This window comes from Brassica rapa, chromosome A09 (assembly GCF_000309985.2).
Source record: "Brassica rapa cultivar Chiifu-401-42 chromosome A09, CAAS_Brap_v3.01, whole genome shotgun sequence".
NCBI lineage: Eukaryota > Viridiplantae > Streptophyta > Magnoliopsida > Brassicales > Brassicaceae > Brassica > Brassica rapa.
Window position 1 is genome coordinate 12,797,594 of NC_024803.2, and position 12,718 is coordinate 12,810,311.

Genomic DNA, 12,718 nt, shown 5'->3' on the forward strand with positions numbered 1-12,718 from the left:
TTTATTTAAATAATGATTTATTATATATATAAATAACAAGGGCATAAGAGTCTTTTGTCACTTAATAAAGAAGATATTTTTGAAAATGTCTCATTAGTGGTGGTAAAAATGAAAAGTGGTACCATAAAAGTGGTAAACATGTAATTTCCCCTTTTAGGAAATAAATTTAAATATTTTTATAGTATAATTATTTAATTTGGTAACAAAAAAACTCAAATTCATATAATTCTCAAAACTCAAAAAAATTGTGTACTTTTCCAAATTTCTTTTCAAAAATGTAAAATTTTGAAAATGAATATTTCAAACTCAAAATGAGAATATTCTAAATTTTATCAAAAATATAAAACCATATATGCTTAAGTATATTTTTTTAAAAATGTAACACGAAAAAAATATTTTAAAAATAAAAAGTAATATAAATTTTAAAAATCTTTATTTAATAACAAAAAAACAGAAAAATTATAGGGCTTATTTGCTATCTAACCAAAATTTGAAGTTAAATTAAGCATATGACAATGATTTTGACATTATTAACAAACTAACATTTATCTCACTTTTACTTTGGTTATGCCTTCAATAATTACAAGTACCCAGTCATGGAGGAGAGATACAGTGGATGACGTTGATGCCTTTTGCTATGGGCATAATTGAGCCACTACTATTTACTATACAATCTTGTAATGAAGCCATGTTATATGTACTTATTTACTATGAACATATTTATTATACATAAAACAATAAAAATAACATAGAATCTACAAGTGCATGGATGACTAAGGAGAAAATCAACTAGAGTTTGGAATTTTTGTTTTATTTTGTATTATGAAAAACATTGTTCTTTTCTATTTAATAAAACTTGAATAGTTCGAATTGCATTTTTATATACGGAATAGAATGATCTGGTACAGCAAATTGAGCAAGTTGGTATTCAATTTGAATGTTCTGAAATCCAAAAATGTACAAACGCATGATTTAAATGTTTTGAAGTGTTTTTATTCTATATCACCAAAATAGTATAGGATACTAAACGTTTTTTAACTCCTAAATGATAAAAATTATCCCAATCCCACCTCCAATCCCTAAATACTAAACCCTAAACCCTAACTACTAAACCTTAAATCCAAATATAAACTCAAAATCCAAATATCTTTATATATAAAATCGACTTTTTCTCTTCTTCTCACAAGTGACAGGGGAGAATTCTAACACTTATCCCTCAAAGAAATTCACTTAAAAATATTCAAAACTACACAATACATGTTGCTTACCGTGTACAATACTATACAATTTAACAAACCAAACCAGTATACAATATATTGGTTTTCATTTCTACTAAAGATATCTAATATACAATATATTCACAAACCAATATATAAGATTCGACAGTTTACCGTGATGACTAAAAAATTCGAGTGTACAATGCTTTATATATAAAGATATACAATACTATACAATATACAAGATATTCACAAACATATCTATTGTGATATTATAACCAATAATTGATTAGATATTAACAAAAACTAATAAAAAATACGCCACATATTATATCATATTATTTTATTAACTAAACATTCTTTTTTTGCATTACATTTAACATCCGACTAAATTAAAAAAAACTTATAATATTATATTATAAGTGACCATAGCAAAATAAGACATAACAAGGACAAAAATTTTAAAATAAAAACAAAAACAAAAACATATGTTTGCCCCATATTTTCGTTGTCCAAATAATAAATTTAGTTTTAAATAACACTAGAGTGAATTTACTTAGTAAACTTATTGACATAAAATAGAAAACATAGCTATTGTGATATTGTAATCAATAATTGCTAGGTTTTGAACAAAAATAATAATAAAAAACCATATTAATATATCATATTATATTATTAACCATTCATTCTTGGGTTTGCATATGATTTAACATTTGACATATTTTAAAAAATAATATTTTTTAAATATGATTTTTTGACTTTTTAAAACTAATTTAGTGAATTCCTAATTGTAATAGTTACTGATATTGTACTATACCATCTTTAATAAAAATGGCTTTAAAATGTCAAAATGGCACACATAAAAATAAAATACAAACATTTTTTCATGAAAAATAATTATCAACATTCCCGCGCATAGCGCAGACACCCCCTTAGTAATTCATAAACTCAAATAGAATGGAACAAAATAAATAACATTGTACATATTGGTGAAAATATGAAATATATATGATTACATGGAAGAATTTAATGCTAACTTTAACTTCAACCCCCACTTTACAAATACTAAACCCTAAACCCTAATCACTATCCCTAAACCCAAACCCTAACTCTAACCCCAAATATCAAAATCTGAAAATAGTACATCATTTTATGTAATATTAAACTATACGATATAGACCATTCATTTCAATTATTTACTTTAAAATATAAAATATAATCATTATAAATAGAATAATATTAAATATTATTGAAATTCAGTTGGTGTTGTTGCCGTCTTGAGAATTGGAGAAAGAATCTGGGAAGTTGAAGAAGACATGGTTGAAAGAGGTGGAGAAGGGTGAGTGAATAACAAGAGCCACAAATTTCTTTTTCAATTAATTAGTAAGGGTAATTGCACTGGATATACATAGATAAAACATTATTTAGGTGATCGATTATGACTATTCCAATTTTCAAATATTCCAAAAGTATCCCTATAGCACCTCATCTCCGATCCCCAAAACGCAAGAAAACAATGTCGTTTACCAGCTCCCACCTCCTCCCTCCGCAAGAAGACCTTCCTCTCCGACACTTCTCCGATCAATCCCACCAACACCCTCAGCCTCACTTCTCCGAAACACCGTCGCTAAAATGTCTATTTTAATATAAAGTTGGCTATTAAAACTTATAAAATAGCATATAATTTATCATTTTTATAATAAAAATTAATCAACACAAATTTATAATGATATTATATTACTGATAAGGAAATTAATTAATGCATTATTTAGAAAATTTAATAAGATTTTGTTTTTGCTCAACAGATTTTGTTATAACTAAAATAAAATTTAAATTTATAGATTAAATTGATTTATTAATAATAAATTGTGAATTATTAAGATTTTTTAGAAATGTTACATATTTGATTGATTAATATAATAATCAAATATGTTATATTAAGTAATTAATGAAATAATCCTACTATGACTTTTGTACGGTAAGAAATTGACTCATATCCGTGTAACGACATAATGGAGTGTACTGAAATGCCTTTAAATCCAGATTACATAACAACCCAAAGCTCATATGCTATTAGACCACTATATAATGGTTAAATAATAAAAGTTGTGTGTTTTATTGGTGGTTTTAAGTTCTGTGTAAACATTCTCAATGGCTTATAGTTTCAATTCTGATATAGTATAAACTGGTTGTACCAAGTATAGAATAAATCCATTGCTATAGATCACAGAGAGTTGTCACTGATAAAATAGACTAAAAGTAGATTTCAAAAGAAATAGAAACTATGTGCAGACCATAACATACGGAAAGAAGGAAGAGAAATTAAGAAAGTGATGAAAATTAAAATAAACTAAAATAAATTTTGGATATACCCTTAAGATGCGGGAGACTAAGCTTCTCCGATCTCCTCTATAAATTCCCGACGTCTGTGAAACCACAACCACAACCACTTTTCCCTACCTCTCTCTATCAAATACTTTTCTCTCCTTTTGCCTCGTCCTTCTCCTTCGCCAACGTTAACACAACGTGACGGTAAGATTAATTACAAGTTAATTGTATCTTCATTTAGAAAAAAAAGTGTATTGTATCTTCATCCAAATTTCGCACACACTTGAAAGTATTTTATTATGTATATTTTAATAGTCTTACATTACAAAAAAATCTTACTATTAAGTTTTGATTGTATTATCATTGAAAATACAATACTTACAATAACAAACAAAAAATACACAGTATTAACTTTTGTAACTGGACGTAAACAGGAGAGACAAGAGAGGCTAAGATGGCTGAACAACAACTAGGAGTGCTGAAGGCGCTCGATGTTGCGAAAACGCAACTTTACCATTTCACGGCGATCGTCATCGCCGGTATGGGTTTCTTTACAGATGCTTATGATCTGTTTTGTGTCTCCTTGGTGACCAAGCTTCTTGGCCGCCTATACTACTTCAATCCGTTGTCAGAAAAACCTGGTTCACTTCCCCCTCATGTTGCGGCGGCGGTCAACGGTGTGGCCCTTTGTGGAACCCTTGCTGGTCAGCTTTTCTTTGGATGGCTGGGCGACAAGCTCGGAAGGAAAAAAGTGTATGGTATCACTTTGATCATGATGATCGTGTGCTCCGTGGCTTCTGGTCTATCTTTTGGTAACAAAGCCAAGGGTGTCATGACCACCCTTTGCTTCTTCAGGTACAATATCATTATAATTATATACTTAAACATGTTTTAATAATAATCTCATAGTGAATACGCATGTTTTTAAAAATTACTGGTTTGGACTAGATATGTCTAGTCAAATATATATATATATATATATATATTAACATATTTAATTTTCTTTTTATTAATTTAGGTTTTGGCTGGGATTCGGTATTGGAGGTGATTACCCTCTTTCTGCGACCATTATGTCTGAATACGCTAACAAGAAGACTCGTGGTGCTTTCATCGCTGCCGTGTTTGCTATGCAAGGTGTTGGTATCTTAGCCGGAGGTTTCGTGGCGCTTGCTGTCTCTTCCATTTTCGACAAAAAGTTTCCAGCTCCGACCTATGCAGTCAACAGGGCTCTCTCAACGCCTCCACAAGCTGACTATATTTGGAGAATCATCGTCATGTTTGGCGCTCTACCTGCAGCTTTGACTTACTACTGGCGTATGAAGATGCCCGAAACTGCTCGTTACACCGCTTTGGTTGCAAAGAACATCAAACAGGCCACACAGGACATGTCCAAGGTCTTACAAGTGGAGCTTGAGATGGAGGAAAGAGCAGAGGATATCGTTAAAGACCCTAGACTTAACTATGGCTTGTTCTCCAAAGAATTTGCCAAACGTCATGGTCTTCCCCTCCTTGGATGTACCTCCACATGGTTCTTGCTAGACATTGCATTTTACAGCCAAAACTTGTTTCAAAAAGATATCTTTTCAGCTATTGGATGGATCCCAAAGGCAGCAACCATGAACGGAATCCACGAGGTTTTCATGATTGCTAGGGCACAAACACTCATTGCACTTTGCAGTACCGTCCCCGGCTATTGGTTCACGGTTGCATTTATTGATATTATGGGAAGGTTTGCGATTCAGCTAATGGGTTTCTTCATGATGACCGTCTTTATGTTTGCGATTGCCTTCCCTTACGACCACTGGATCAAACCGGACAATCGTATCGGTTTCGTGGTTATGTACTCCCTTACCTTTTTCTTTGCTAACTTTGGTCCAAACGCAACCACCTTCATCGTACCGGCTGAAATCTTCCCAGCCAGGCTAAGGTCCACATGCCACGGAATATCAGCCGCAACAGGCAAGGCCGGAGCCATCGTGGGAGCTTTTGGTTTCCTGTACGCAGCTCAACCACAAGACAAGACCAAGACAGATGCAGGATATCCACCCGGCATCGGAGTCAAGAACTCTCTGATCATGCTTGGTGTCATTAACTTTGTCGGTATGCTCTTCACCTTCCTTGTCCCTGAACCCAAAGGAAAGTCCCTTGAAGAGCTCTCCGGTGAGACTGAGGTTGAGAAGTGACCACGCCGTAATATTTTCAATTGTATGTGTTATTTGTTTGTATCATTCTTCTTATATTTGTTTACTTTTTGTGATGTGTGACGTGATAATCGTAATGGCACCCATGCTTTTGTATAATTCGATCAATTCTCAAAGAAATGATAAGAAGTAAACATTTGTATAACTTGATTCTCTTTAGTTTGTTACTTATAAATCTGTTACTAGTTTCTTTAATACCGCGTAGATTATATTATAAGAAAAGTGAATATTTACAACTTATAAATTAACCAATTTTTTTTAAACAAACAGTTGAGCCAAACTGCAGTTTTTAACTAAATACTCTACCTTATTATTCACAAAAGAAAACTGTATACTCATAAATAAACTGAAAATCTACTCCGGAAAATGGGGTTTGTACTGCAGTACATCTCATGGATGATGAAGTTGTATTATTTTGGTCTAATATATGGTATTAATGAATGGATTCCTACGGGGGCACATTTATGTCCCTTACTTTCTATAATGTGTATGAAAGTACTAATTTCAAATATACAGAAAGCGGAAAAAGAAAACAACTAACTTGACTTAAGGTTGCAAGAGTGAATTCTCCGATTTCACATCTCTTGTTTTCAGATATGAAAGCTTTTTTTGTAAGGAGGAGTGTCAAGTCAGTTGAATATTTTTTTTAATGAATATTAAATTATTTAAACCAAAATGTGCCATTGTTTAAATGGAAATTGAATTTTTTTTTAACTGTTTTAGAAAGGTTCATTTGTCTCCTTCTTCATGTTGTGTCAAACCAAACTCTCATTGCTTTGCTATATCTTCCATTGGCATATTCTCGAAGAGAATCTATGCGGTTCCTGACAATTTTGTCAATGTACTTGACGAGATGAGTTGGACTTTGTGGAGTTTATCCATGTCTCCTATATCATTTCTTTCTCGCCACAATGAATAAAGCACTGCTTGAAAGGTATACCGAATGAGGAATAATGTTGTGCTGTCCCTTGTCGTGTCCATCAGAAGGTTGAGAATCTGAGACCAGTTGTTTGTTTTCCGCACTCCAAGCCCTTACGTATGAGGTAATGATGGATCCACTGGGTTGTCGATAAAATTCTCCAGATCAGTTTTAGGACACAGACTTTGTTTGTTTCTTCCAGTGGACGCAGGCCAAGATCATTTGAACATTCTTATAAAGTGTAAGGGGTTTCAGGACAACAAACTAAATCATTTCTACAATGTGGACATAGGGTAGATGATACAGTGCCTTTTTTTTTTTTTTGAACAACGATGATACTGTGCCTAAAGAGTCAAAACTACTATTAGATAATTCAGAATTGGGTAGAATAAGATTTTACCTCAGTTACCTGAATGTTTAGATGGACCAAAAACACAAATATCAGGCTTTTAAAGGACATTTTACATAATAGATTTAATGAATCTACTTAAAATTGAAGTATAAAAAACTTATTGCCTATTTTTAAGTGATTACTTTGAGCTTCTAACTTCCTTTTTCACACTTTGTCTAATTAATAACTTAATTTCGGATAAATTTAATAACTCCTGTCTAAAATAGGCAATTCTATCCTAACCAAATTTGAATGCCTGATAAGTTTATTCAAAATTGACTATAGTTAAACTAAAGCAACCAGTTTGGTTTCAATACTCACATTTTTGTCAAATCCGATCATATGCATCAAAACAAACAACTATATTCGATGTTAGGATTCCTTGTGAATACTATCGTTTATTGGTTGTGTCACTTTATTAGTTTGGACAGCAAGTGATGGACAGTTCCCTTCGTCAGTCCATATGGTTACGTCAATTACTGCTAAACCAACAACACAGAAACCATATAAAAAACATATTTAACCAGATGATCTCAAATCCAATCTAATATACGAAATTGTCAAATATATTTTACCAAACAATACTAAACCACGATTTCTTTCTTGTGTAGCATAGACCATATTAATAGACTAAACCATACTAAACCACTTGCATCCCCTATAATATTAATTGAGAATCATTTAAAAAATTGTAACCTTAAGTTTGTATTAATTAAAAAGAAATTATGTTTAGGTGTCACTTAATTAGCATGTCAATTTAGCTTATATGACAGTTTAAAAATCATTTGAAATAAATTTTTGTCCAAATCGAATTACTAGAAAAATTATATTAACCCAAAATATAAGAAGTATGTAATTTTTCCTCAAATAAAAGTTACGCAATTACCTAATATGATTAACGTATATATTGCAATTAATGCTATGAATAATAAATATTTGATAATAATTTTTGCATTCTTCTTCATTTTTGTTTAATTTTATATTATTAAAACAATTAAACAATAAAATTAACCATATAATAAAAAATAGATTTTTTCTTATATGTTATATTTGAATTTTTAAAATGATTTTAAATTACAAAAATCAGGAAGCCGTATATATATGTTATATTTTAATTTTTTTAAACGACTTTAAATTACAAAAATGAGGAAACCTTATATGTTATATTTTTCTTATATGTTGTATTTTTCTATATGTTATATTTTGAATTTTTTAAGACAATTTTAAATTAAAATAATGTAAGTTTTCTTTAAGCATACGACCAAAAGCATTAAAATGATATGTATCAATTCGATGGTTGATCTTAAACCTTTCAAAACCAGACAAAAGTCAAAATAATTCAATTGTGAAAACAATACTCTTCACTTTTTTTAAGAATGTGTTCGGTGGAAGAAAAAAAAGATTTTGTGTCATAATTTGTTTAATGTTTAATCCGATCAATCCATGATATATTAATTATAGTTTAATTCTACAATTTTTAATAAAAATTGATCCGGTCAATCGGAAAGAAATTATATAATAACCACAAAAACAATTGTATATGTATAAATAAATTCATTTTTTACAAATAAATTATATGTATATATACAAATAAATTCACCATGCGCAAGGCGCAAGTATTATCCTAGTATACGATTATAATTGAAAATTATTGATCATATTATACCATCTTCTCACCTATCCTATATAGCAAAGAAACTATATATTTAATTTGACTTTTTATGAGCTATATTATTAAGACAAAAACATTCATTTTTTCTCTTTAATGAAATGTCAAATTTTCCAAAATTAATTTTGTTTTGGTTGGATTATTTCGGTTTTTGTACAATAGCAAATTCTAGGAAAAATCAACCAATTCATACATCAACACAAGTTTTCGGTCTCGATCAGTACACACATTTAGGACATGTACAAATTCATATATCAACATTAATTTAATTTTTTTTTTTGGAAAAAACATTAATTTAAATTAATTTTATACATAAACAATCAGATTAAAACATATTCTCAAAATAAAAAACAATAGCAATTGCTATATTTCTTTATTTATCATCACGATCACGATCTGAGGCATATAAGATCATAAAGTTTGCATTCTAAACAATCATCAGAACATGTCTTGTATAGTTTGACATGCTTTTCAAATCATTTCACATATTCCAGAAAAGTAAAATAGGACACCACCATTCGGTCGCTTTCATTCGAAAAACATAGTGGTTCCTAATGCTCCAAACATGGTCATATTATCATTGCATGTAGTTTATTTGTATATACTAATTATCTCATAAACTTTGTTGATTTTGTGATAAGTGATGACGAATAACATTTCACTCACTTCTTCTTTCCCTTGTTAATGTTGTTCTTGTTGGGATTCTCTCGATCCTCGAGAAGTTCCTCCAAAACACTGTCATCCAAATACTCAAATTCAAAAACTTGCCTAGAAGAAGAAGCGGAGGAGGACGAAGATCCAGCCACTGTGGCCGCACCACCACTACCCATGTTATACTCATGAGGGAAATTTAGAATCGCGGCTTGGCCTCTCATGGAGTAGGCTGCTTGATCATAGGCTCTAGCTGCTTCCTCCGCAGTATCAAACGTTCCAAGCCATACACGTTCACCATGCTTCCTCGAATCGCGTATCTCCGCCGCATATTTTCCCCAAGGCCGTCTTCGAACTCCCCGGTACTTTCCTTGCTCACCTCCACCGCTGCCACGACCTCCTTGTTCCATAAATATGTGTGTGTCTGTGTATAGAGTTTATAATATTGAACAATAAACAAGGATTTTTTCTTGTGTATGTGTTAACTCGAATACGTGTTTGTGTGTTTTTCTGCTGCATGTGTTTGACGGGATTTGATTTGAGAAATTTATAGGCGGGGAAACAAATGTGGGTCCTAACTAAGACCTAATATTCGGGCCTCGACATATATACTAAGAATTTTCTTAGGCATTGAAATTTCATCTTTTAAATATTATTTAAAGTAAAAAGAATTTCTAAGCTTCTGGATTTATAGTTATGTTTTTTTTTTTTTTTTGAAAAGATGGATTTATAGTCATGTGGAACGGTAAAACACAGCATATGTTTGTAAAATATGTGCTTCCTTGGGTGATAACACAGATGAATTTTCTTACAAAAAATATATGTTTCAACTTCCAAGCGAATTTAGAAAAAATAAAGAGAAACTATAGGTCGTGGTGGGCTCACAGGCAACGCAAGGTTGGAGAATATGTTGGACTTTGATTGTCCGCACGTGTGTTGACTAAGCAAAAGCTGGATTTTAAAGTTTCTTATATGGACCAGAATACTAAATTTTTTGCAAAAGGGTTTTCTAAATCGAACTTTTAACTAATCAAGGGTCGAAGTAGCTGGTTTTATTTTCTAAAACAAACACAATTACCCATATAAAAAAAAATGGAAAGGCGCATATTGCTCGGCTGCTTCGGCGTCCGAGACGTGGATTGAGATTTCATGTCCTTGGCAACAAGAAAGCTAAAATCTTCTAGAAACTTTATGAGTTTTAAATTAAAAAACACTCATGCCAAAATCAAAACTAACCTCCAAAATTTGTATACAAAAAAAACGATTTATTATCATTTACAAAATGACTTCGAATCATATAAAACGCTACTATGAGTCTAGGACAGTATACAATTTCATAATTAATAAAGATACAATGATTATGATTTTGACGGTTTTGTTGACCCGCAAACCGTAGTATTGTTAGAGCACCCGCAATGGGAATCCTTAAAGGAGAATTCTTAAGAAAAAAATAATTAAATAATCAGTGGACTCCACCAAAAGCTAAGGATTCAATTCTTAAAATTTCTAAATAAAAACTCATTTTTAGTGAATCCTTACACTATTTGCGGATCCCCACGACATGTGACGATCTGCGACTGGTTGATATTATTTTTTATTTTTTAATCTAAAAAAGAAAAAGAAAGAATACTTAAAAAATCAAAATACATTTTTTTTAAGGACTCCCGGTAACACCATTGCGGATGCTCTTAGTTTTTCTTGTGTAGATTTCGATTTTCTGTTTTCTTGTGTTTTTTTTTTTTATAATTTTCTGCCCAAACTAAAATTTGGTTTGAAATTTAAAAGTTAAATAAAAAATTGATCCGATTAACATTGGCACTTAATTTAGAAATTATATGCTACAACCAAAATGAAAAATACTTCGGATACGATGAGAAATTATATGCTACAACCAAATTTGAAGATTGCTTCAGATAATCGAGACCAATGCAAATGATGCATGCTAAAGTATTTTAATTATTTAACATATTATTTTATAAGAATTTCTACTGAAATAATTATTTAATTTCATTTCGTTTTGTGTTTAAAGTTGCTGTCACTATACTTCCTCCATTGCCATTTGATGAATTTTCTTACTTTTTAAAGATACTTGTTTAGATATATGATGTATAGTACTTTACTAATTAATAATTAAAATTTCAGATATCAAAAGGTAGCTATTGGTAAAAATTATATTTTTGAATTGCTATCGGTTAAGATACATATGCAACTGTTTAATTGTTATAAAATTATACATTGGGAAATAACCAATGATAGTACTAAAAAAGTGTTGTCACAAATATAGACTCGAAGAATCAAAATGATCAAAATATTTCATAGAAGAAGTAAATATACATTTATACTCCTAGGATTAACTAATCCAAACCTTAGGGTTTAGAGTTAAGGGGTGGAGATTTGAGATTGAAGTTTAAAATTTTATAAAATAAAAAATAAATATTAAAATTTTGAAAATAAAAATTTTAAAAATAGTTTCAAAAAGTATTTTCGAATTAAAAAACGAAAATTTGAAAAAAAAATTAAAATAAATTTGAAAACTTTTTTATTTTTTTTTAATTTTTTAATTTTTTTTGTTATTATTTTTATTTATTTTATTTATTTAGGATATTAAGATCTTTTTACATATTAAATAAAATATTTTGGTCACTTTTTTCTTTGTGGTATACTTTTGTGATCAAAACTTAAAAACAGTCTATTTATGAGAATTGCCCTTATACATTTATGATTGATCATTATCTGTTCTCTTAATATGTTTAAAAATTCTAAAAATATAGGAGTATTTCGTAAACGGAAAGACCACCATAGAACACAGATAATTCTTATAACGAAAATGCACAAGGCAATTGTGTAGTGAAATGACAGAATGCCGTTTCTCGAGCATCATAAGGGGAGATGAATCTAAAAACCAGAAGAAACAAAAAAAAAATACATTTTGTTTGTAAATTAATAGTACAAAAAAATTAATAAACATTGTGTGGATGATAATAAACAAGAATCAGAATCTCTTTTGGTTAATGTGCGAGTGATATGTTGAGATTGGGGTCACCAACATACACTGTGCAACTCTTTTGCAGTCTTCATTCACGAACCAAATTCATTGAAGGATCTTTAATAATCACAACGAGAATCTAGCCAACGTATAGCCGACGTTGGTCCCGCTTACTCCGATTGGCGAGTTTCCAAATTAAATTATTTAAAATTTGAGGAAATTTATGTCATTTTCAGTAAACGTATAGCCGACCTCCTAAGGCTTTGAATGGAATCACAAAACAAATGCAAATTAAATACAGTCTACTAACGATGCAATTTGAACTGTATATTTACTTATAGATTAAAAGAAAAGTA

The 12,718-nt window shown here is 30.5% G+C and overlaps 2 protein-coding genes across 2 annotated transcripts; one reads left to right on the plus strand and one right to left on the minus strand.

Moving 5' to 3' along the window:
• Positions 1-306: 306 nt before the first annotated feature.
• LOC103839334 (probable inorganic phosphate transporter 1-3) lies at positions 307-8,076 on the plus strand. The gene is made up of 2 exons (XM_033280615.1): positions 307-4,400; positions 4,564-8,076. The coding sequence occupies exons 1-2, from the start codon at positions 4,000-4,002 to the stop codon at positions 5,726-5,728; spliced, it is 1,566 nt and encodes a 521-aa protein (XP_033136506.1). The 5' UTR covers positions 307-3,999; the 3' UTR covers positions 5,729-8,076.
• Positions 8,077-8,117: 41 nt separating this feature from the next.
• LOC103839237 (ethylene-responsive transcription factor ERF096) lies at positions 8,118-11,848 on the minus strand. Its single transcript, XM_033280616.1, has one exon. The coding sequence runs from the start codon at positions 9,784-9,786 to the stop codon at positions 9,388-9,390; it is 399 nt and encodes a 132-aa protein (XP_033136507.1). The 5' UTR covers positions 9,787-11,848; the 3' UTR covers positions 8,118-9,387.
• Positions 11,849-12,718: the final 870 nt, after the last annotated feature.

What these genes read in the sequence shown, in the direction of transcription:
- LOC103839334 (XM_033280615.1), top strand. Translation starts at nt 4,000, where the DNA reads ATGGCTGAACAACAACTAGGAGTGCTGAAGGCGCTCGATGTTGCGAAA. An exon ending in ACCACCCTTTGCTTCTTCAG is followed by an intron (nt 4,401 to 4,563) that starts GTACAATATCAT and finishes TTATTAATTTAG; the next exon opens with GTTTTGGCTGGGATTCGGTA.
- LOC103839237 (XM_033280616.1), bottom strand. Translation starts at nt 9,786, where the DNA reads ATGGAACAAGGAGGTCGTGGCAGCGGTGGAGGTGAGCAAGGAAAGTAC.